The 23,031-nt window shown below is 41.9% G+C and overlaps 1 protein-coding gene across 1 annotated transcript in view; it reads left to right on the forward strand.

Moving 5' to 3' along the window:
* faf1 (Fas (TNFRSF6) associated factor 1) overlaps positions 1-23,031 on the forward strand; it is a 54,156-nt gene that overhangs the window by 24,799 nt on the left and 6,326 nt on the right. Inside the window, exons 9-18 of the mRNA XM_084011986.1 lie at positions 2,262-2,357; positions 2,476-2,599; positions 2,706-2,769; positions 2,875-2,956; positions 8,458-8,612; positions 13,318-13,454; positions 13,554-13,642; positions 17,530-17,610; positions 18,101-18,178; positions 21,461-21,676. Coding sequence (XP_083868112.1) covers positions 2,262-2,357; positions 2,476-2,599; positions 2,706-2,769; positions 2,875-2,956; positions 8,458-8,612; positions 13,318-13,454; positions 13,554-13,642; positions 17,530-17,610; positions 18,101-18,178; positions 21,461-21,676 — 1,122 coding nt within the window. The remainder of the gene's footprint in view (positions 1-2,261; positions 2,358-2,475; positions 2,600-2,705; positions 2,770-2,874; positions 2,957-8,457; positions 8,613-13,317; positions 13,455-13,553; positions 13,643-17,529; positions 17,611-18,100; positions 18,179-21,460; positions 21,677-23,031) is intronic.

Raw genomic sequence — 23,031 nt, forward strand, 5'->3', positions numbered from 1 at the left:
TTACACGAGCAAAGAAGGAGGCAATTCAGTTAAGTGTTCTTCGTAGGTGTTCCAGGGTTACTCGGCTGTCATTTATACAGTTCTAATTGTTAAGAGTACACTCGCTACTAATTGGTAATACACAAGGAATACAATCTGTTTCTCTGTGTCTACACCTTTCTCGCCGTTGCTGTGGTTTTAATTCAGTGAGAAGCCGCAGGCGTTTCTTTTCATAATTGATATGTGTTTCACTGTTGGCGTGTCCCTTTAGCTTTAGTGATGTCATTCTTTGTTTGTGTAGTTTCAACGTTGCATGGCAGTCTCGCCACTGCTTATTTTGAGCAGTTTTCTCTGCTTAAGACAACATGGAGGGGGAACACTCATCAGGATATTATTCGTCTAGAAGTGTCAGGGGAGGTCCTGCATTTCTCATATCTTTTCCTTGGTTACTGAGCTGGTGGGAATTTAAGACACAGTGGTTAATAGTGTAATCAGTATATCCCTAAAATGTAAAATGGTCGTTTCTCTCCTGGGGATCAGTAAGAGAGTTCATTATCTTTGTTCAGGAAGAAATCTTTACGCAAACAATCAATGTAATTAGACGTATATGTATGAACAACCACATCTGAGGGACGGAGAACATGCTCACAATTCAAATAAAATCCTCCATTATGTCACAGTAAATTAATTTATGGATACAAACCAGGACGAAATGTCCGTTTTAAGTCCAGCCAGTGAAATAAACAAATATATAATTTAAATGTTTCAATTTCAATATTGCCAACTGTGGTCTAATACACCCAAAGCTAATTAATACTGTGAGGTTAATGTTATTCCCATATAGTCCAACGCTAGTGGCACCAACCAATGTAGCTCAGCCCCATGTTTTTTTGTGAACATATTTTTAGCCTTTTGGTTTCAGCAACCTTACTTTCTAACATTAAAAAGATAAGGTAAAGTGAAAGGATGGGTAAATAGAAAGTAGACAGCATGGCACTGAGTCAGGTATGTTGGTTCTTATCAGCGCCAGGTACACAGGAGTACTTTTTATTGAGTCCCATGTTACTGACAAGGTCTAGTGATTACACTGTTCTCTCCTGCTATAGAAGCTGAGGCCAGCATGAGGAACTGCTCCATTTTAAAGCGAGACCGAGAGAAAGAGAGAAACTCCCTGCGGTCTGCGTAGCCCTTTTCAGACTCAATTGGCGTTGCATGTAATCGTCTCCTGATTCAACCATGTCCAGCTGCTCTTTGTGTGTCTTAGCACCCGACAATGGTGCAGATCACAGGACCTCTGCAGGGGACGAGCAGCTTCTCTTTCTCTTATCACACCCAGCCCGCCTGCCCTGCCTCGGCCCCGTTGTTTAGAAGTTCACTCTCCCAGAAAAGTATTTGCATCTGGTCTTTCTGCTCGGCTCTGAACAATTAGTATGTCAGCGAAGATATTGTTGCATTATTGTGACAAGTTTCCACTACATTCAGGCCTACAAGTCATGGTTTGATTGTTACCAGTCTTGCGCTCAGTGGTCACTGTTGACAGAAAGGAACAAATGTTTCTTCATGTTGAGAAAACATTTATTTTATTGTTGAAGTTGTATTTTCATTGCCCCTTGGTCTGGCAAGAATTATCAGCTGCCATACCACTAGACTTCACAGCAGCTTCTTTCCTCAGAATATGGGATCCTCCATCCTTCACCACATCATTAAAAACTACATTTTATTGTGTGACCTGTTAAACAATATATCAAACTTCAACCTAAATCTGACGCACCGTTTTTTATCAGTCACTACCTTAAGTTCCGCACTTACATCCTGCAACTGCCTTGCCTGTATTGTTGATGTCCCTCGGGGTCTTAGCCAGGAGACACCAGCTGTAATGAGTCCCCGCTGAATGCTGACATTTACAGTCCTGGCTTTGGATTTTGGAGGCTCATTAGTCGGGTGTTCTCTTACCACAAACCACCGTCATGTTAACGGCTACTGCAGGTGTACAGAAACCTCATCAAGCTTCTCTCTGGCTAGAAGGATGAGCAGGACAGTGTTTTGAAAGTCATAAAGTGTCTCATGATATTACAAGAGGGAGGTGCTGTGATGTACAACTTGAGAGTCGGTTCTGGAAATGAGCAGAAATGATCATTCACACCCGTTGATGAACATGCAGGACTCAATTTAACTTGATGGTCACGAATCTGGCAGTAATCACTAAGATCTCACACAACTGGTTGACCTTCCTTGTGAGGGCAGGCATTAATCACTCACTTCCTTTGTCCTCTGCTGTTTAGATGACGCTAGCCGTCTCTGGGATCAGCTATCCTTGCCATCACCTCAGTGTTTGTCGAAGGTCCTCGCCAGCCAATTCCCAGGAACCCACAGAAGAGGTATAAGACACAAACACTCTCTCATTGGGCAGTCTGTATACAAGCTAACTCCTCAAACAAAATGCTTCTGTCAATGACTTCAATAAGCCTCTAAAGGAATTACTCTTAATGTTTACAGTGTGCAGATGTCCATATGGTCAGCGACAGCGAGGGGGACGATTTTGAGGACGCGTCAGAGTTTGGTGTGGACGATTCGGAGATGTTTGGAATGGGCTCTTCTACCTGTCGGAAAGCACCTATGAGTAAGTACAGTGGAGCAGCTTAATAATGCAAGATTGGAGTTATTCGTTTCGGTTCCAGGCATTGTATGAAGTGACATGCATCTTAAAAATTTGTGTCCGCCTACAGTGCCAGAGAATAGTGAGAACGAAGCTGATGCCTTACTGCACTTTACTGCCGAATTTTCTTCAAGGTGAGCTAAGTGTGAGGTGCTGCTCGTTTCCATTCAAAGGTCTATAAAATCAAAGAAGGCTGGCATGTAAAACTGTGTTTATGTTCTGTTTGCCTGTCCTTTTAGGTATGGAGAGACCCACCCAATGTTCTTCATTGGGTCTTTGGAGGCGGCGTCTCAAGAGGCCTTCTATGGCAAAGCCAGAGATGTAAGTACGCTGATTGACTGTTTGGTGCTTTAAAGGAAGGTTTTTTTTTTTTGTTTATTACCATACTAGAATGAGTAGAAAATCCTATTTTTCCTTTCCTTTTTAGCAATTTTCTTTGCTTAATACAACACAGAGGAGGAACAAAGACCTAGAAAGATATTATTCATACTCTATCTGTAAAGGGTTTCTCCTTCTTTACTGAGCTGGAGAGAGTTAAGACACAGTGGTCAGAATTATGACCAATTTCAGCATATGCCTATAGTCTGGAGCCCAGGCTGCAGTAAATGTTAGAATGGATATTTCTGATGAGACCATGAAGATCTCCTACTGAGAACAGGCTGCATTAGTGTGTTATATTGCTACACGTACCAGTGGAAAATGGTTTATGCACTGAAATCCAGTTTGGAAAACGCATGAATGAGTTTGAAGACTGAAGATGTAAAAACCCTGCATAGTGGTTTATACTCTCGTGAGGCAGAATTCCTCGACTATAATGCAGGGTCTCCATCAGTCTTTAGAAGGTCTTTAAAGGTATTGCCTTTTTGGATCTAAAAATAAAGTCTTAATTGATACTAAATTGTCTTAAATCAATCAGAAATTGCAGAGAAATATATCTGGCAAAAAAATATGTCAACCAGTCTGATAGCATATGCAGATCACAAACTAAAATGACAAAGAGGAACAACATATATTTACAAACAGACATACGATTGACATTAACAGTAATGCAGCTTCCATTGGCTGCATGTTTGTGTAAATACTCTATTTACTTCAAAATTGAAGTCCTTTTTCAAACAGTGTTCACTGTTATTTGTCTACCTCTTGTGTGGGGAAGGCTTTATAGCCACATTGCTATAATTTCATCAAAAAAACCCTCATCAGATTTTCACCCTGACAGCTAAGGCTTTATTTTTAGCTGTCCACTTTCCCTGCTTGTTTTTTGGCTTTTGTCCTTTTAAGGATGCTTGTATCAACTGACAGCTTGTGTGGATTATAGCCTTATTAGACTGCGAGGACACAGCAAGATGTTCGGGGGGGGTTCAGATCACCAGGCACGCACACACACACACACACACACACACACACACACACAGGGAGGGTGGAATAGATGATAGCGTGGACACAAAACAGAGAATGTGGTCAGGAAGGCGAGGAGGGTGCACAAAGTGAAAATGAGGAACATACTGAGTGAGTAGAGAGGGGATAAAGGCATGAGAGGTTGCAGGATAAGTTCAAGTTATGGAGAGAGCGTGAAATTGACAGAGAAATGTAAAAAAAAAAGCAGAAAACGAAGCTTGGCGTCTCGCCTGCTTTCCAGCTGATCTTCTCTCCTAAGCCAGCACAATATGGCCGTTGCCTCCCTGGTGTTCACACTCTGTACTGTACCACTGTGCTCTACGCAGCGCCGAGGCAAAATAGTGTTCATTTTCACTGTATTTAGTTTGGTTGGGTGAGCTTGACTTAGTCTGCCAACTGTGCCGTGGTTAGATGGCTTTAGGGAAGCTGGATATGTGCAAAGAATTTTGCATGAAAACAGAAGCTTTTTGATCTGTTCTATGTTTGTCCTGTTTAGTCACAAGCGTCCTCGACGACAGGCCAAAACATGCTGCTTTTGACGGTTTCATTACACAGTAGCATATGTTCGCGACTCCGCCTTCCCTTCTCCCATCTATCCAGCCATTCCCTCCTTTGCTCTTTGCTTTTATTTAAGACTAAATCTCGTTTTTGTGTCCTCCGTCGTTGGGAGGAAAAAAAACCCCTACTTCATTAAGGGGATATTGCAATAGGTCAGATTTGACTGAAGGGGGACTACTCTGGGTTTATAAACAGAGAAATCAGTCTCACTCTCTCAAAGCCTGGGAGAGGCTAATCACTAAGCAAAACACTACATTTGATGAAGTGTTTCTGAAGGTGTGTGTTGGGGGACTGTTGAGATAGACTCAATCCATCCTTAATGAAAATGCTTTGGACTGCAGAGCTGAGCTGAGCTGAGCTGAACCCTCTTGGGGATCAGTGGTTAGTCAGAGCGTACAGAAAGATAGGCCACCCATCACTAACCACGATCCTCACTAAATCCCCATCAACGCAGTGGTTAATCACTCTAACCCCACTCTCCGCTCCTCTCTCCTGTCTGCCACACACAAAGACGCATCAAAATTCATAGCCTCGCTGGAGAGGGGAGTTCGCGGATTTATCGGTGCCAAGTATCTGCTTTAAAACCCAGCATCGAGTCGAGAGGAAAAGAGCACCGGTGAATCAGAACGGCATGAAGGATGTACGTATAGCTATGAAATCTAGGGCTGTAAATCACAAGCTCAGACGTGGTTTATTGACTGCACCTGAAATGATGTCTTGAATGCATAAATTGATGGACTTAGAGTTAAATCAGAGTGTAATTAAAAATGCAGGAAGCTTAATCACACTTTAGTTCAGAATTTGGGGCCGTTTCTGTGAACGTTCTTTCAGCGGGGTGTGGGGGAGCCTGCTGCGAAGCCGGTCATCGATCTGAATGCGTTTTTTCCCCACTGTGTGTTCAGGGTCATTAGATCAGTCATTTGAGCTCTTCATTTTCAAGTGTTTGCTTTTCCAGACTGCCATCTGTAGAACAATCACTATCCGGACTCCTCCGTCCTTGTATCTCACTCACTGGTGAACCCTGTTGAACGTACTGTACCGGGGATTCAAAGTATACAAGGATGCAAATATCATCAACAGGAGACGGGCCTTTGAATAGACTATTAGCTGTGTGTCAAGAATACCACTTGAGCACTTGAGTTCCCCTTCAAGTTCCCACAAGGAGCCATGGCCATGCAGAATACCTGACTTTGATTGGTTGGAGGCTAGTATCATCACGCTTCAGAGTTAGTACGAGAAGCTTAAAGGTTGTGACTTCTTCTTTTTGTGTGCACTAAGTTCTTTAACATTTTAAAGCAGATTAATAGCAAATATTAGAGCTATAACAGAAGCAATGTTCAGCTTGTCTTTACTGTGATGTTGAATTCACAGGGAAACGACCAAAACCCAGGACGGTAGCTACAGTACATGTGTTTTATTTATCACCGATACGCATCTATCCAGAGACCTCATTTAGGGACACCACAATGTAATACAAACTATTCAGTTCAAGCAAGTTCGTTTTTTATTTCACTAGTATAATATTGACATTGTACATCTGTATAAAGATTTGTTTTATTTTTTTAAATAAAATGGGGCGATGACTAGAGGTGTAACGTTTCATCATGAATTGATTGTTAGTCCTATAGATTTTTACTAAATCGATCTGCTAAAATAAATAAATAGAATGAATAGTTTTGGCTTCACCAATAATCGATATAAATGCGTTTAATCGTATGAATCGTGATTCTTAATTATGATTTTTTAATACTTTTAAGACACTCTCTCCCCTGCCAGCATGTAGTCAATTGAAAAATGTTAAAAATAACTGAGAATTACATTTTTGTATTTATTATAAAATATTATGCAGGACTACTTTTTTATAGAATAAATATGTTAAATAAGTAATTCTGTAGTCTGTTTATTTTTTCACCTTTCAGAAGAATACAGATAGTCTCACTCGCATTATTGCATGTTTATTTCATGGATATAGACTTTTGGTTACAAGTTACTTAATGAAACGTGGTTTACAGAATCGAATCATTAAAAAAAAAAAAATTCTCCTTGAATCGAATCGCCAACTACTGTATCGTTAACCGAATCAAATCGCTGTGAAGCCAAAGATTCACACCCCTAGCGATGACTATCGATCGAGCCGACTCCATGTGAATCTTTAGTCTCTCACACACACACACAAACAGTCAGCTCAGATTTAGGTGAACAGGTGTGAGGAAGGGCTATGGGGGTCACTATCTCGCTCAGGTTGGACCTAGTAATTTAGCTGAACTGAAGGATTTGCTCCTCCCTGCTCAGACAGGCAATACAAAAGATCTGACTTGAAAGCGGAGAGGGAACAGAGGGCTATGGACAGTTGAAGGAGTTCAGTTTGCGAAAAAATGCCCACTTTGATTAGTCCTTACACTTGCTCTAATTGAGCATGCATGTGCCCGAGTGTGAGTCCTTCACTTTGTGGATACCACACGGTAAAGTTTGAGCTTCTGCGCATGTGTGTTGGGACATCAGTGTTTGAGCGCGATCTGGGTTTTTTTTTTTCTCCTCCATGTTGTAAAACTCTCCCTCCCTCTCACACTCATTCCTCTCTCAAGACCGAATTTGCTTGTCTTCTCAGCATGAGTGTTTAATCTTTTCAGGCCGTTGAATCGGCCCAATGAATGAGTCCCCAGCTCCTTCTCTCTAGGAGCCCTGGAGATTATTCTAAAGCACTAATCGTTGAGCAAACACAGCAGTGCTCTCCCATTCCTTTTCTACACAGGCCACAGTATAGCACAACTTCTCCTTTCACTTCCCTTCACGTTTTACGCCCTGTGTAGATTTTTTGCTTTCTGGCGTACGTAGCCTAGATTACTGCTCCTGAGAAACAGACCTTTTGACTCCCCCTCCACAGCCGTGGTTAAAAATGATCTAAGCGGACACTGAGAGAGTTTTTCTTATTTTTATTTTTTTTCCGTATATAGCGCGAGAAGTGACATGTAATTTAGAGAGCATTATTTCCAACATTGTCCTCTGGAACCTTTTATGTTTGTGGGTGTGTTTGTTTTTTAATTAGATTGTCAGAAGGGAGAATCTGCCAGGCTTATATGATGGTGTCAATATCCTTGGATTTGGAGCTTCGTCAATATTGTCTGGCCCTGACGCTACTAACCTGAACAGGCTCCTGGCATTTGGTGTAAAATAAATAGAGTGATTTGTCTGTTTTGTTTTCTCCATATCTTCGTCGCATCCGAGAGGAGTTTTTATTTACACCGCTCTCCGTTTTGATTTTGCGTGGTATTTGCTTTTTTGCCTGTTGTGGCCTGGCTGTGGTCTGCAGAAGTCATAGCTAGCTCCGCAGTGCTAGCACCCGGCCGTCCCTCATGTCACTTTATGGTCATGTAATGTGGAAATGTCCTGGCGGTGATGAATCCATCACACATGGCTGATGGATCTCACGTTACAGATCTGGGAGCAAGGGAATTTTTGAGTTTTGTTTTTATCATTTCAAAGACTTTACAGATCATTATTGCCTGAGATGTTTTAGTCGGGCGTCCAACTTTTCTTTGTTCAATCTGTAAAGTCTCTTTTCCTCAAACTCAACAAAAGTTGAGCACCCATCTGTTAACAGTCATACTATTTGTTGTTTTGTTTCCCCCATCACTGAATCAGCTCGCCATGAAAAAACTTACAGACAAATGTCAAGGGGGAATATAGTTTACTACATTTTGCTCACATCATTTCTTTCACTAACAAAAACTCTATTTGCATCTTTCTTTTCTGTTTCTTTATGTCTTTATGTGTATTTTGTATGTCCTTTTATACTATTTTATTATGTATGCGTATGATATGGACCTGTGTCTGCAATAAAAGCTTTAATATGTTCCTCTCCACAGAGAAAGCTGCTGGCCATCTACCTCCACAATGATGACAGTGTCCTCGGCAACGTCTTCTGCTCCCAAATGATGTGCGCTGACTCTATTGTCGCCTACCTGAGCCAGAACTTCATCACATGGGCCTGGGATGTCACTAAAGAAGCTAACAAAGCCAGGTACCGACATGTTTCATTATTATTATATTTCTTGCTGATCAAAGAGCTGCTGGACTTATCTGACATGTCAAGTTTTGTTTTCTTTTGTGTATCTCGCTGGCTTCAATATATTCTGTTGCTTAATAACGTATGATGTGATTGAAAATGAATAATTTCTCTCACCCTAAACATGTCGGACTCGTACAATAAAACCGTAAGGATTAGAAGTTTTTACATTTCGACTGAAACAAAAATGCACTCTGTCCATTTTATTTTGTACACCCAGCGCTATGGCCAGAAAAGTACGGACACCTGCATAATATACTATAAGAAATCACAATACTACTTTTGTGTCATGTATGAGTCTAAGTTTTGTTGCCAGAAAAGTATGGATTCAGTTGTAGTATTAATATTTCCTCTTTTCTCAACTCTAAAACCAGATTTTAACAGTTTGAAACCACGCTCCAAGTTAATATTAATATTTGCAACACGTTGATTCTCTTTCAAAGCCTGTTGGTATTTATTATATTCTATCCCCTGCTCTCTGAGTCTCATCAAGAATCCGCTGACAAAACCGTTTTGATGATCAATCAGAATGATTACCAAAACTAGATGGAAAAAATGATTTCCCCTTTTAATAATTTAATTCTCTGGACCTCTTAGAGATCCTGGTATCTATCAGAATGTTTAATATTGCATTGTGCCAAGTGTAAAGTTAAAGTAGAGCAATAACTGAACCTCTAAGCCCTGACTGCATGTTTAATCCTTATGTTTTATTTATGTGTGACTTACTGTCTGGAGGAGTGGACTGTTTGCATATTGAGTTGTATCTAATAAAGAGGGATATTGAATGCATTTCGGTAGGAGAGCAGCTGCTTGTGTGCAGAGGCCTCTGCATACTGCCAGAATACCCTGACAAGGAAGCTGTTACTACCTCATTCTAGTATCTTTTTATTCATATTTGTTGTATCAGAGGAGATAAATGATATTTTATTTAGTGTTCTGACCCACCTTATCGCTTATATTTAATATCGTTTTTTGTAATTTCCGTTTGAACAACAAGCTGTTAGAAAATGATCTAACATGTTAGTGTGGATGGACCCTCATATTGACACATAAACAGCGTTTTTTTTCCAATCTATTCACATTAGCGTGGGCATCTCCTTAATTGCCGGCATTCAACTCTCACTCCATTGCTCACACTCTGCGTCTCTGTCTTCTCATTCTCTCGTCTACTTCATTCTCTTTTTGAAGCGCCGAGGTTGCATGCTAACAAAAGGCGTTGTGTTTGCATGGTGAGGCCCCTGATTGGGCAATCTTGACTAAGCTGTCTGAATAGATGGTCAGTGGGAGACGAAGGACTCCCTTGGAGTCCAAACATCTCTATCTCCCCGTTTTACGCTCCAAGTTTAGGTGCAGCTCCATTTGTTACCGGCAGATATATTTATTACACAGATTCTGCTTCTACGATGCATATTTTTTTTTAATGGATAGTACATTTTATAGAGAAATATTGGAATTGAATTTGAAAATTAATTTAGTCCCCTGTTGGTTCAAGGGTTGAAATGTGGAGAGGTGTTCCTGCTGAGTGTATGATTGGGTTTTGCTCATTACCATTGTGCCCACAGCTCTCCCCTACTTCCCCTCATCTTTCCGCTACATCTTTTCTTTCCTGATCCTCCCATCTCTCTTTATTTCCCCTTCCCCTCTTTACTCCAATACCCCAACCCTGTCCCGCTCCCCAGAACCTCCAGACTTAAGCCTGCCCTCTGGTAGCAGCCATTTAAGAAAGACTCACCCTGACCTCACCCCTCCCATTATTTCTTTTAAGGAAAGTCCCTCCTTCCTTCATTCCACTCTCCTTTCTCTCCCATTTGCCTCCTTTGCTTTTTGCCCCAGCTGAGTCTTTTTATTGCACATTAAAAGGCAGGCAACATCTGGAGCTTTTCATCGCACACAGCTAGTCACAGCTTTGCTGCTAACGCATGCATGCACATGTGCACACTCACACACGACTTCTCTGCATTCTCACGCTCTCTAGTTGATCTAAAGTGACTGATGATTGGCATCAATCACACAGGCTGTTAGAAAGGTATCCTGATTGTGTGCGAGTGTGTGTGTGTGTTTGTGTTTAACCTGCTGATATTGGAATGCGCCTGTTGCTTTGCTCTCTGTATTCTCACAGGCCTCCCAGTTAAATGATTAATTATGCATAAATGCAGTTCTGCTGATTGGATCCCAGTGTAATTGACACCCATGGGAAATAAATCTGATATATCTTACAGAAGCTGTGTTGGCAAATGCACATGGCAAATATTGAAACTTTTAAGTAGATAAACGCAGTGAAAGTAGATGATTTTAACAGTGTGGGTCATGCTTCCTCAAATCTTTTACACATTTTATTAGATATCTGTATCAGGCACATCTCTAAAGTGGCATTATTCTCTTGTCTTTGTAGGGATTTGGACCGTCAAGGGCATTCAAATGGCCCGACACAACACTCTGACAATGTATTCAGAAACACAGGTGTTCATGTTATTGTTAATGACCTTTTGGGCGTGAGATGGTGTCCCAACCGAGTACAATCCAACACGCCAACCTGTCCCGTACACTTTGACTTTTCCTCTTGACATCCTCCAGCCTGAAAACAGAAACCTGTTGACACGGACAAGGAAAAATGTCATTTTCAAATCACAACATGTCCACGTTCGCTCCGTAACAAAGTGTGCGCGACACAGTGAGCAATCGGAGCATCCGGTTCCCATGCGTGCTCCCGCGTACAGGTGGCTGGCAGAAACATTCCCTGCAGTGCTACTGTGCTAGCCTGACTCATCAGCCGCTCAGCGGAGCAGAAGCGAGCGCTAACCAAGTCCACTTGCATCTTCACACGCCACTCCGATGTGAAGAAATGTGACGTGACATTCCAGGGAAACATTAACTGTTTTAGCTGTCTGGATGCGTGTTGAGAGACGGAGATTGGGATTGGTGACAAATTAGAAGCTGCCACTCACATTAACCATCGGAGCGATCGGCTGCGAGTTCGGCGCAGGTGTTTCCTCTACATTTAGTTACCCCTGAAGGATTGTAAAGGTCTGGTGGAGACGAGGCTGCATTCTTTACCATGTTATGTTATGGCTGGATGAGACGGCGCTGAACTGTTCACCTCAGTTCCTGCAGTAGCTCGGCTTCCTCCTGCCCTCAGTGCTCTGTCCGGACTTGTTCATTAGGCAAATGTATAAGTGCTTGATATCCTGGCTGCAGCATTTCTGTCTGTAACCCCAGTCCAATGTAGGTAGTAAATATTAATTGATAAACAATGAGGGTGTGATAGTACAAGGGGACGAGGCCTGAGTTTGTCTTAAGATGGCGCTATGTACCTGTGATAGTAGATGTACAATAACTTGGCGGTACCTCCAATAACTTGTTGGAAGTAACACAAAATTTGACCCTTGAAAATTAAAAGTTCACGTTAACCTGTTATATCACTTATTTATATAGAAAGTATCGCCTTTGCATTAGTAGTTACAGTGGATACATGTTAAGGTTAACACTGTGTTTACAGGTTGAGCAGGTTTAGGTTGTGATGACCATCTTTCCCTGTGGTGGACTGACTTCCTTAGTGTTTTTAGATGGAAACCAAAGCAGGTTGGCTTGTGTTTGATGGGAGATTTAAGATTGGGTTACCCTTCAAGTTAGTGTCCATTGTTCCCTGGCCTTTCATTACAGGTTAGAGTTTCCCTGTGGACTATTGTTATGGTCTGCCTGGGTCGAGGTCTGAACAGGGGACAAACGTCAGGACAAAATGATCAGTAGGATTTAGGGGACCCAACTTCTTCTTTGCGAGACGTGGGTCACTCAAAGTTCAACATTTTGAAAAGTGAATCATATTCTGAAAGCAACACAAATCCAATTCTGCATTGAGCTCAGAGGCCGTAGCTTTCCCATCAGATCTTTCAGTCTGTCATTCATATTTTCAGCACATATCGGTCCAATTATTACTTTCAAAAGCACCACAATGAGTAGTAAGTACCATATTTCATAGTTTGGAAAGTCTGCAAGTAGCTCCCTGTGCTTCGGCTTCATGTTTTAATGAGTAATCCCCCCCCCCCAAAAGAATACCGTCCATCTATCTTCTTCCTCTGACCTGCTGTCCCTTCATCCATTCCATTACTTCTCTATTTTACCAACCAGTTATTAAAGTAGATCTTATTAAAAGGCGGGAGAAAAAGCTAATCTATATTTGCATTCAGTCTATAGCAATTCATTAATATTATGACATTTACAGGGAGCTTGGCGGTGCCCTCGCTGCCTGCTACCCTTTTCCCTCTCCGAAATGTTAATTTAAAAAGTTCTGTCTTTGTAATGGAATAAGAAATCCTCTCTTGTCCTATCAATTCTCAGTGTCTGGTGAGGAATACTAATTTACCTTCCCTTCCAATTGAGATAGCATGTCACTTTGATGGAATAAGAAAATGCAAAATTGGTTTTAAAGTCCTTAATGCCACAAGTTGTGTGTATATTCTCATTTCTACTGCAGTTGGGGAAAAGCTGGAGGAGACGCCTCCTTTTCAATCCTTTGTGAAAATGTTTGCGTTTTACACATGCATGTGTATGTTTGTGTCTGCGTTGTGGTCTTTTTTTTCAATTACAGGGTCTGAAATATGTATTAAATTCCAAGAAAAACAACAAATATACATTTAAACTGGATTATTTCTTTGTCTTCCAGACTACTCACCATGTGTACGAGGCACTTTGGCAGCGTGGTGACACAAACCATACGGACATACAAGACAGACCAGTTCCCCTTGCTCCTTATAGTCATGGGCAAACGCACATCCAACGAAGTTCTAAATGTTATTCAAGGTAATCACAACCATTATTTATAGTTATTTATGATAACGACAACTGTTTATTGGTCTGTAATTCATGAACAGATTAAATTATACCTTGTTTTATTTTAAGGTAATACGACAGTGGATGAGCTGATGATGAGGCTAATGGGCGCAATGGAGATCTTCACAGCACAACAACAAGAGGACATCAAAGACGAGGTGAGGTTTGAGTGGCTGTAGAAAAACACAAATGTCAGGCTCTGATTCTTAAAGGTTTTATCAGCGATTCTGGGCCGAAACATAAATGATCACATTCATCTGTTTTTACCTCACGATCCGCTAGCTGCCCGCCCCATAAGCAGGCCGTCAAAAAAACGCTTCTCTCTAGGCAGCCTAGGCTCCGAGATCGCACACAAAAACAAATGGTACTACCAACACCTCAAAAGCAAAATAAACAGTGTTCCAACCAATCACGTTCATGAAAATGCGCGTCCATGATCATTTTCAAAACACGGGCGGGAGGGGCTAGCTGGCTCTGTTTGTTTTGGATCTCGCAACGGAAGTGAGGGCAACCAGAATCGCTGATACAACCTTTAAATGTGTAGAAAATGCTGTGGATTATTTTGAAAACCAACGTCTTAAACATACAAGAATCCCTGACGCCTCCAAGAATAAACTGTAAGAAACAACCATCATAGCAAAAATGTTAACTAATCACCTTATTAATTATGTTGTCATCTGAAGAAAAAAAAGCATCTCATTGTTATTATTTATGAAAGTTACAGTTAATATGCATATTGTGTAAAATGAAAATAGACCAAGAGCCCAAGGAAATCTGTGTCCGCTCCTTTAAAATCTTCATATTGGTGACTTCAAAGAGACCTCCAGTAACAATCCAAACCATGTTTATCTTATTTTTCTTGATTTATCCTACGATGGAACAGATCAGATTGTTAAACTGTGACATTCGTGTCATGACAAGCAGAGAATTCTTCTTTTTTTTCTCCTCATTCCCCTTTAGTTGTAGTTTAATGTACCAACTCTTTGGCTTTGAATAGGTACAGGACTCTGTGCTGCTCTGCGTCTGTCGACTGCCCCTTTTACTCCAATAGAAAGTGGACAAACACCATTGAGCGATACGCTCCTTACAATAACGCGAGGGAACAGTGGTGGGAGGCTTTTCATGTCAGAGACAGGAATCTGGGACAGTAGGACAGGGAGGTCCCCTCACCGTCTATGACTTTCACCCGACCCTCTCAACCATTTATGTGTTTGCTCAGTGACATCAAACAAGAGAATGAATGACACACTATGTCCATATATTTTTGTCCAGACAGGTTATCAGTCAGCTGACTATGAGTTATCCTGCTAAGCTCTCGTTTTCTCTCATTATTAAGAACTTTTGGTCAGAGGTGTAGAAAGTAGCCTCTCTTACATTATTGTCTCTTTTAACTACTGTATCCAAGATGACAGATGTCACACCTTATTAAGATTTTAACAGTTAATCAGTCAAGCAAACAGCCTCTCCAACAATGCTAATATGACAGTCATAGCTTTTCAGTTATGAGAACAGTGATTATCGCACGCACACACATGCACGCACCCTGAGGGTTCGACTTCCTCAGGTGGGTCACAGAGTGTTGAGTGACAGCGTTCGCTGTCTTCTTATTATTGCTACATTGCTCTGGCTTCATTTTGGATTCGTCATACTTCGAATGTTCGTCAGTGACGAGAAGCAACAAGTGGTATTTGGAGTACGTCCATGCCTCAGCTCACACTGGGAATCATTTTTTTTAATGGGATTTAGACTACAGATACCAAACGGGAGCCTTTATCTCCCTGTTTTTCAGTCAACGTGTAAACCAAAGTTCTTAAATGTAAATGTCATCTAAACTGCGACGGGCTAAAAAACTTAATTTAAATGAATGGCTGATGAGCAGATTTTCTATGCCAGCCTCACACTGGGAGACTGCTTTGGTTGACTACCTTACATTACCTAGTTAAGTAATAATGTTAAATATTTAATCTAAATTGTGTTGAAAACACAACATTAAGTCCTCCATAGTTGGATAGTTAGATTTTTTTTCTATCAAATCAGCACAGAATTGAACAAAGTTGGATTTTATAAATAATCATTGCAACAACTGGCTTGAGATCTGTCAGAGAAATAAGACATGTGATTTGCCACGGCATAAGAGTTTAGTAACGCTGTTCAGAAAGGTATTAAAGCATGAGAATCACCCAGGCGTGGCCTGACGGAAGGAAATAGCTTGTGAAAATGTCAAAAAGACGACAGCGTAGAGAGTTTAATTGATGATGAAAGCATAATGTTCCAGTGTAAGTTATTCAGGATAAGTACCAACAACCACAGGATTTTAGTATATCCTGTATCTGACAGGACGTATCCCATCGTCAAGGTGAAGTCAGCCTTGACATTGGACTGATCCCATCTTCACTGTAGCTCTGATGCAACGGTGAATTTCCCTTCCTCCCTAGCTCCTCTCCTTATTTCTGTTTTCCTCCTTTTTCCCCCCCCCACCTCCCCTTTTCAAAGACAAACCGAGACACAAACACAGACATCCACCCAACCCAGACATTCCACTTTGACAGTGACTTTTGTGTCTTGTCTGGAAATGGAGCAGCTGGACGGCCACATTGTGCCTTCAACCAACCTCGCCGACTCGCCAGTCATTCATACGCCTGTCTGTGTTTTAGCTTAGTAGCTAGTAACGGACGACTCACCGCACATTCTGTGGTCTGCCGTTTGTCAGCATCGCAGGCTATTTTCAGCTTGGGTCATTCCGCATGCATTTCATGTGAAAAGCAGCCAAAACTAACCAATGTTCAGTTTTTGGACAAGAGGCACCACGCATGCACATCTTTTGATATTGGAGGAAAATGAAGCACTCGGGGGAAATATAACCCGAGATCAGAGGAGCATGCAAAGTTCACAAAAAACGACCTGAGCCGAGATTACATTCTGGACTTTATTGCGCTTGTGAAGTGATGGTGAGCCACAGTCCTCCCCAAACACAAATAATTGCACGTACAATTTGTCCCAATTAAAGTAGCTCTAAGCTCTGAGCCACACAGGTAACGGCAAATACGTTCTGCAAAAAAAAAGCTGCTTTTCCCCCCCAAAAAATGGGCGACAGCTTGCATTTCTGACGTCTGATCCCTGAAATAGGAATTTATTTACACCACTTTAAGACAACACGCGTCTAGCCAACATGATAAGTAGCCAAGATATAGATGCAGAAAATAAGTGTCTGTTTTATTCCAAAAATAAGATCTTTAAAATCATGTTGTGTCGGATTCACGGAACGCTTCATATCATGACTCTCGTGCACATGAGGTCATTCAAGGCAGACTTACAAGCGTACGAGATGAGAATCAAACACGCACTCGTTTGCGTGACTCGGGCCCGATCTATTCAAGGTGGCCACTTTTGATGCTTTTGTCCGTCTCCGCCATTCTTTTACAGTTTCCTTTCAATGTTCATCTATTATGCGGGGCCAAAAGCTCAAATGTATCCTTTGCATTTTCTGACTGAATACAACAATACACACTGTCCTTTTGCTTAGCCACTGCTTAGCTGCACAGTAGCCCTCTGATCGTCACAATAAGCTTACTTTGCCATATCCAGGCTGGCACACAGCATGGGCCTTCAGAAAATGGAAAACTAATGGCTGTGCACTGTTAACACAATGGACGCTTGTGTTTAGGCCCGGTCTTTATAGAACACTTTGTAGCCACAGCAGGTAGAAAAGAGAAGGGCCGCCTGTCCCCTTCACTCTGTACAAACAGGAAGAGAGAGGCCGAGTGAATGAAAGAGAAAGGAACGGTGAAACCGAGATGAGGAGACATAAAGGAGGCTCGGGGTCTGGTAAATGACAGCCCCGTCACAATGAATCCCCTCTGGTGCTACTCTTTCATACCTGGTGTTTGTACGTAACCACACTTGACATGCTGCATTTTCTTTTCGCTTGCTTCTCTCCGGCTCCCACACCCGTCACCTCAGCTCCAATGTTTTGTCCTTGTGTGTCCTTTTATGATGCTGTTAGTTAATGGGAACCACTTTCTCTCCCCCCCCCCTGTCTACTCAGGACGAGCGTGAGGCGAGGGAGACGGTGAAGAGAGAACAGGACGAGGCCTACCGTGTCTCTTTAGAGGCTGACCGTAAAAAGGTATTTTCAAAATAAGACAAATCATCTACTTGAATCCCTGCGATCACAGTTAGTGGTTTACTGGACATTAAATGTATAAAATATTGTGTTTGCAGGTGATATGATAAGGATCCAAATAAATAATGTGAAATTTACAGATTTAAGCATAAATTCTGCTACGAGTTTACATTATTTTTCCCAAACTGGCACCTCCATTTTGAATTTGTGTTGCTTATCAAACTAGTCAGTAACTGCTATCATTTTCAGGGTTCAATGGTTTTGGGCACAACCAGCATATTATTAAAGTACAATGACCTAGGGCAGGAATAAATACTCTTTTCATGGATTAGTCAATCGACAGAAAATCAAACAAAAGCGTTTATTTCTTGCTTTTCTCAGATTTTCAGCCTGTATTACATTGAGATATCAGTGTCTAAAGAATTGAGTTACTCGATAAATATCAATAAAAGTTATTGCACATTGCCTTTTGATTTGATTCTTCTTTTTTCAGAGAGAAACCCAAGAGAGGGAGGAGGCCGAGCAGGTTCGCCTGGAACGGATGAAAAAGGAGCAGGAGGACGAGAAGGAGGTGAGAGGAACGGCCACGTCATACTGACGATGATACATGATTGCGCTATTATGCTGTCATTTTTATTTATTTTTTGATCCATCTTGCTCTCGGTTTGCAATAATGAGTCAATTAGATTGTGGTTTTCCGGAAGCCTGCTAGTCAGTGAAGCATGTGCAGTGTCCGAAGAATGAAATATTCTAATTACAGTGAGGCACATCCCTGTTAATGTCACCTCACATGCACACAGTTATTGTTGTGTTTGACTGCTTTGCATTGGCAAAACACACAGGCCTCGCATTGAAACCCACTCGAACAAAAGCCTGAGGCAATTCATGTACACAGGCACAAACACAACCTAAGCAAACACACATTATTCACTTGAAAACAATTATTGTATGGGAAGTGGGGGCAAACAAACATGCACACACAGGCGTACACGCACACTGTCACGCATGCAGGAAAAACAATAATTGTCTGTGAGGATGGCACCGATGTTGAAATACAGTCCATAGTAAAACAGTGTAGTCCTGCTGATTGTTGTTTACTCAACAGCAGCCAGAGAGCTTCGGGGCAGAGAGAGGTATTGGGTGACCCGGCTCGCTCAGGTGATTTGTCACTTAAGTTAAACAGAGAACGACAAAGGAGCCCTGGGTTGGGCCTTCTTAATTATATCACTGTAGTTCACTAACCAAACTGCGTGTGTGCACTTGTGTGTTTTAAACAATAATAGCCACTATGGCCTTGTGTTTCCTACTTATAGTAATTTTCTCTGCCCAACCTTAGTGGTTTCCATGGTGTCTCCTGTGCTACATACTGGTGTTGTGTTTGTGCTACAGTCTAGATATTCATAAATATGAGAGCCAACAGCTGCTGGACGTGGACAATGGCAATTTAAGTTTCCTAAATTGTTAAGCAGGGCCTAAAAGGAATCTTAAAACAGGTGTCCTTTTGTTTTATCACAACAGAATACTGCATTTTGTTGTTTGTACTCTAGTTTGGTCCACAAATACACTGAACAATATTGGTAATTTACATTAAAAAATTCATATCAGTAAATTTACAAAAAAAATTATGTATTGCCTAATTTGTGATATGTTTCGAATGGATCGGAATACAAACATTTACTACAACTTACATTAGAAATGAAAACTTTAAATACAAGTAATAGAAATGAACAATAATTCACAGCTGCTTGTAACAGCTTGAATAGTAGATGAAGTAAAATAAATGTGCATTTCATTTTTAAAAGTCTTGATTTAGATATTCCTAAAGTAAACAAGTAAAAATGTGATTTTAGAAGGATGCCGTTAACAATGACATCTGCTTCTTTTGCCTGTCCTGACGTACTCACGTCTTCTAATATCCTTAAATAAAGATCAACAGATCTGAGGACTGAATTCCCTGTTTAACTATAACATCAACATATATTTTCACTTCACAAAGCTGTGTTTTTGTTTACAGTTTTGAGTCCAAAGAGGTAGTAAGTAACCTACTTGTGTATATGACAGAAACTGCAGGCACAACAAAAACATCAGTTGCCCCCAGAGAACAGGCAATGCTAGTGGGAACGCTTTCTGTGATTTAGTGCCTTTGTGCAGAGTCAGATGTAGGAGATGGCGAATTGAGGTGTGCCTGTGTAGGTCGACCCCACTATTTACCTCCTTCACAGATCTTAGCATACAGTTGTGCGGCTGTCAGGTCTGTCAGGTGCACCTCTCTCCCCCCCCACCCGCCATCTGTTTGCTTTCTGCGGTTAGCCGAGCGAAGCTGGAGCGGCACATAAATGGACGGAGAGATGCTTCTGATTATTTGTGCGGCGCAGCCCAGGCCCGAGGCTCGACCAGACGCGTGTCCTGTGGTTTCTTGGGGGGGACGCTACCTCTTACCCGCATGGGTGTTTATGCTTGCGTCTGTGGTTGACTGCCTGTTTGCATGTGTACGTCCCCCCCCACCGCCATACACGCTCCTGTCTATTATCTGTGTGTATTTGTGTGTAAGTTTGTCCCCGATGGCCCTTTAACGCAGTCAGCATCAGCTTCTATACCTGAGGGAGCTGATGGTGGAGCGGCACGCGCGCTACCCTGCCCACCTAACACCAGAAGCTGCTAATGAGCTACTGTTGAACACTCTTATGAAATATAATTGCATTATGGTGTGTAAATAAAGCCAGGGCGTGTTGTCACAGCATATGCTCCCCGGCTGGCCAAACAGGAACAACAAGCCGGGGGAGGAGGGAGGCGAGGGGCAGAAAGAAGAGGGAGGCTCCAGGGAGCGGCTGAAGTGGAGTTTTTTTTTTTTTTTTTTAAGGCACAGGAGAGCTGATTACCTATTCTGTGGAAGATGACAGTTGATGGCCTTTGTCATCCTGAGACACTCTGGTGTTACCAAATGTAGCGTCTTGAACATCAAATCTTAGGAAACAAAAACTATCTGCGGTTCATAATGAGATATTCAACAGGCACAATGTCAAGATCTCAGGCAGTAAGAAAGCATGGAGCGCCGGGGAAACTGGTTTCAACACACTGGGATTGTACTTTGCAACCTTCTGAGCCGCACCAGGGAACCTGGAATTCAATAACATTCTCATTAATGTGAGGCATCGGTTCTGCAGTCAGACTCTGGGAGCAGCTTGGCTTGTCTTTCATACTTGTTTGGATAGTGTGTCGTCATCTCCGTAACTGCCAGTGTTATTGTTGAATCTCTGGTTTAAATTTACCATAAACAGAGAGCCAGTGCTATTTTTTTTTTTTTTTTATAGTTACACTTAATTGAATCTTTTTTTTTTTTCTTGTATTCCAGAGGACTTTGTATAAGCTGCCTGGCTCTTCCCCCCCAACACTGATTCAGTTATATTTTATATAAATGTGTGTCTTTTACCATGTTGTTTTAAATGGGCAATCAATGAAACGAGTTAGATGAGAAGATATTTTAATCAGGGAGGCTTTTATTCTCCCTTTATAGAATCATCCAGTGATTTTATCATTTTAGATCATCACTGTTTTTAACTTTAAACTTCAATTTGAACTTTGTTTTTCCTCCATGTCGCATAAAATGAACAAATATAAAGACTTTATGATGCTAATAGGCTGAAAAAAAACAATCGCAGCAGCCATAATTAATTACGTTATTTGGAAAAAAAAAATTTCTGGTTTGTTTTTCACGATTTTTAAGTGAGGAAATACATTACGTTATACAATGAGGCCATTCGCCTCATAGAAATCTGGACTTTTCTCCTGTGTTGATGAGGTGCTGCCACTTCATAATGTGATATACTGATCAAAATCCTTTTTTGTTTTTCAGGCAATCCGCTTGTCATTGGAGCAGACCCTACCGCCAGAGCCCGAGGAGGATTCAGCAGAGCAAATCAGCAAACTGCGAGTCCGCACGCCAAGTGGCGAGTTTCTGGAAAGGCGTTTCCTTGGCAGCTGTAAGCTTCAGGTCCTCTTCGACTTCGTGGCCTCCAAGGGATACCCCTTCGAAGAGTTCAAGCTCCTCACCACCTTCCCTCGTAGAGTTGTGAGTGGTTTACCTTCCTGTCTTACTTAGAAAGCCATAAAATAATGAACACCCGCTTAGTGCTAATATATATCCGGTGGAATGGCTTTAAAAGACCAACACGTGAACTCCAAAAGAAGTTATCCGATCTCTCGGTTCTCTGCCCACACAAACAAGTGCTGAATTCATCCTAAGAGTAGCAGCGGGTTATGAAGTGTTCTCAGCCACATCTCACATCTCTGCTGGAGAGATCCACAGCTGTAATTGGCTTTTCCCTTCCGGTCTGGGATGAACCTCAGCCGATGGTTCTATGTGGAGCTACAAGGACGATAGTTAAGACAATCTGTGACTTTGTTGTGTGTTTTTTTTTTTTAATGCTTTTTATCATCATCTTTCATTGTTTGTGCGCCGCGGCGGCACTGATGTTTGCTTTTTGTTTACCTGGAGCAAGTTAATCCCACTGTTTATCCATCCACCTGCGCACACGTTTTATCCAGTGAATATTAATTAGTATGAGTCCGTAGTGAATACTGTAGATTATGACTGTGTTAGGATACAGTTGTCAGCACTAACAGTAGTATTCTCTATGGCTCTTCTGCTGACGCCCGGCAGCACTCAGCCATCCACAGTCATTAGAGGACCCGGCCGCCGCGCTCTGTGGTGGAGAGCTAATGAGCTCTGTTTTAACTACCAGTTTAATTAGCCATGCTGCTGGAAACAAAAATGGGATTTCCATTAATCAAGAGAGGAGTGCATGTGGAGGGTGGGTGGGGTTGGTTGTATAGAGGGGTGTGTGTGTGTGTGTGTGTGTAGGCTTGCCCAGGCGGTGTGCCATCACAGTCTGCAGAGACCGCCGGGGCACCGACACTTCAAACTAACACTCACATCAACACGTAGCTCGCACTCTTCATCTTCCTCACAATCACACACTTCAACACATGCACAAATATTTTCAAGCAAACACATGCCCCGCTCACAACTTTGTCACTTAAAGGATTCACAGTTGTCTCTTTTATAATCAAGAGTAAACATGTGTTTGAGACAGAGATAAAGATGTGTCTGCGTCGCAGATGAAATTCCGGCTAAAACAGGATGGGAGGATTAGAGGGGGGGGGGAGAGAGAAGCGGGAAGAGGATGGCGACTGCAGAAGTAGTCGGGGAAAAGGGAACAGAGAAGACGAAAGCTTAAACAAAGAAAAGATTTAATCAGAGAAACAGTCTGAAAGGGAAATGGATAGAGAAGACAAGTGGGGAAGATATTAAAAAGAAGAAGATGGGGCGAGATGATTCCAGAAAACAGAAAGGCGAGAGATTTGGGGAAGGAGAGGAGAGCGTGGTAGTGCCAGTATGAGGCTGTGAACACAGGCCCCTGTCTA

Source organism: Eutrigla gurnardus (genome assembly GCF_963514095.1).
Source record: "Eutrigla gurnardus genome assembly, chromosome: 6".
NCBI lineage: Eukaryota > Metazoa > Chordata > Actinopteri > Perciformes > Triglidae > Eutrigla > Eutrigla gurnardus.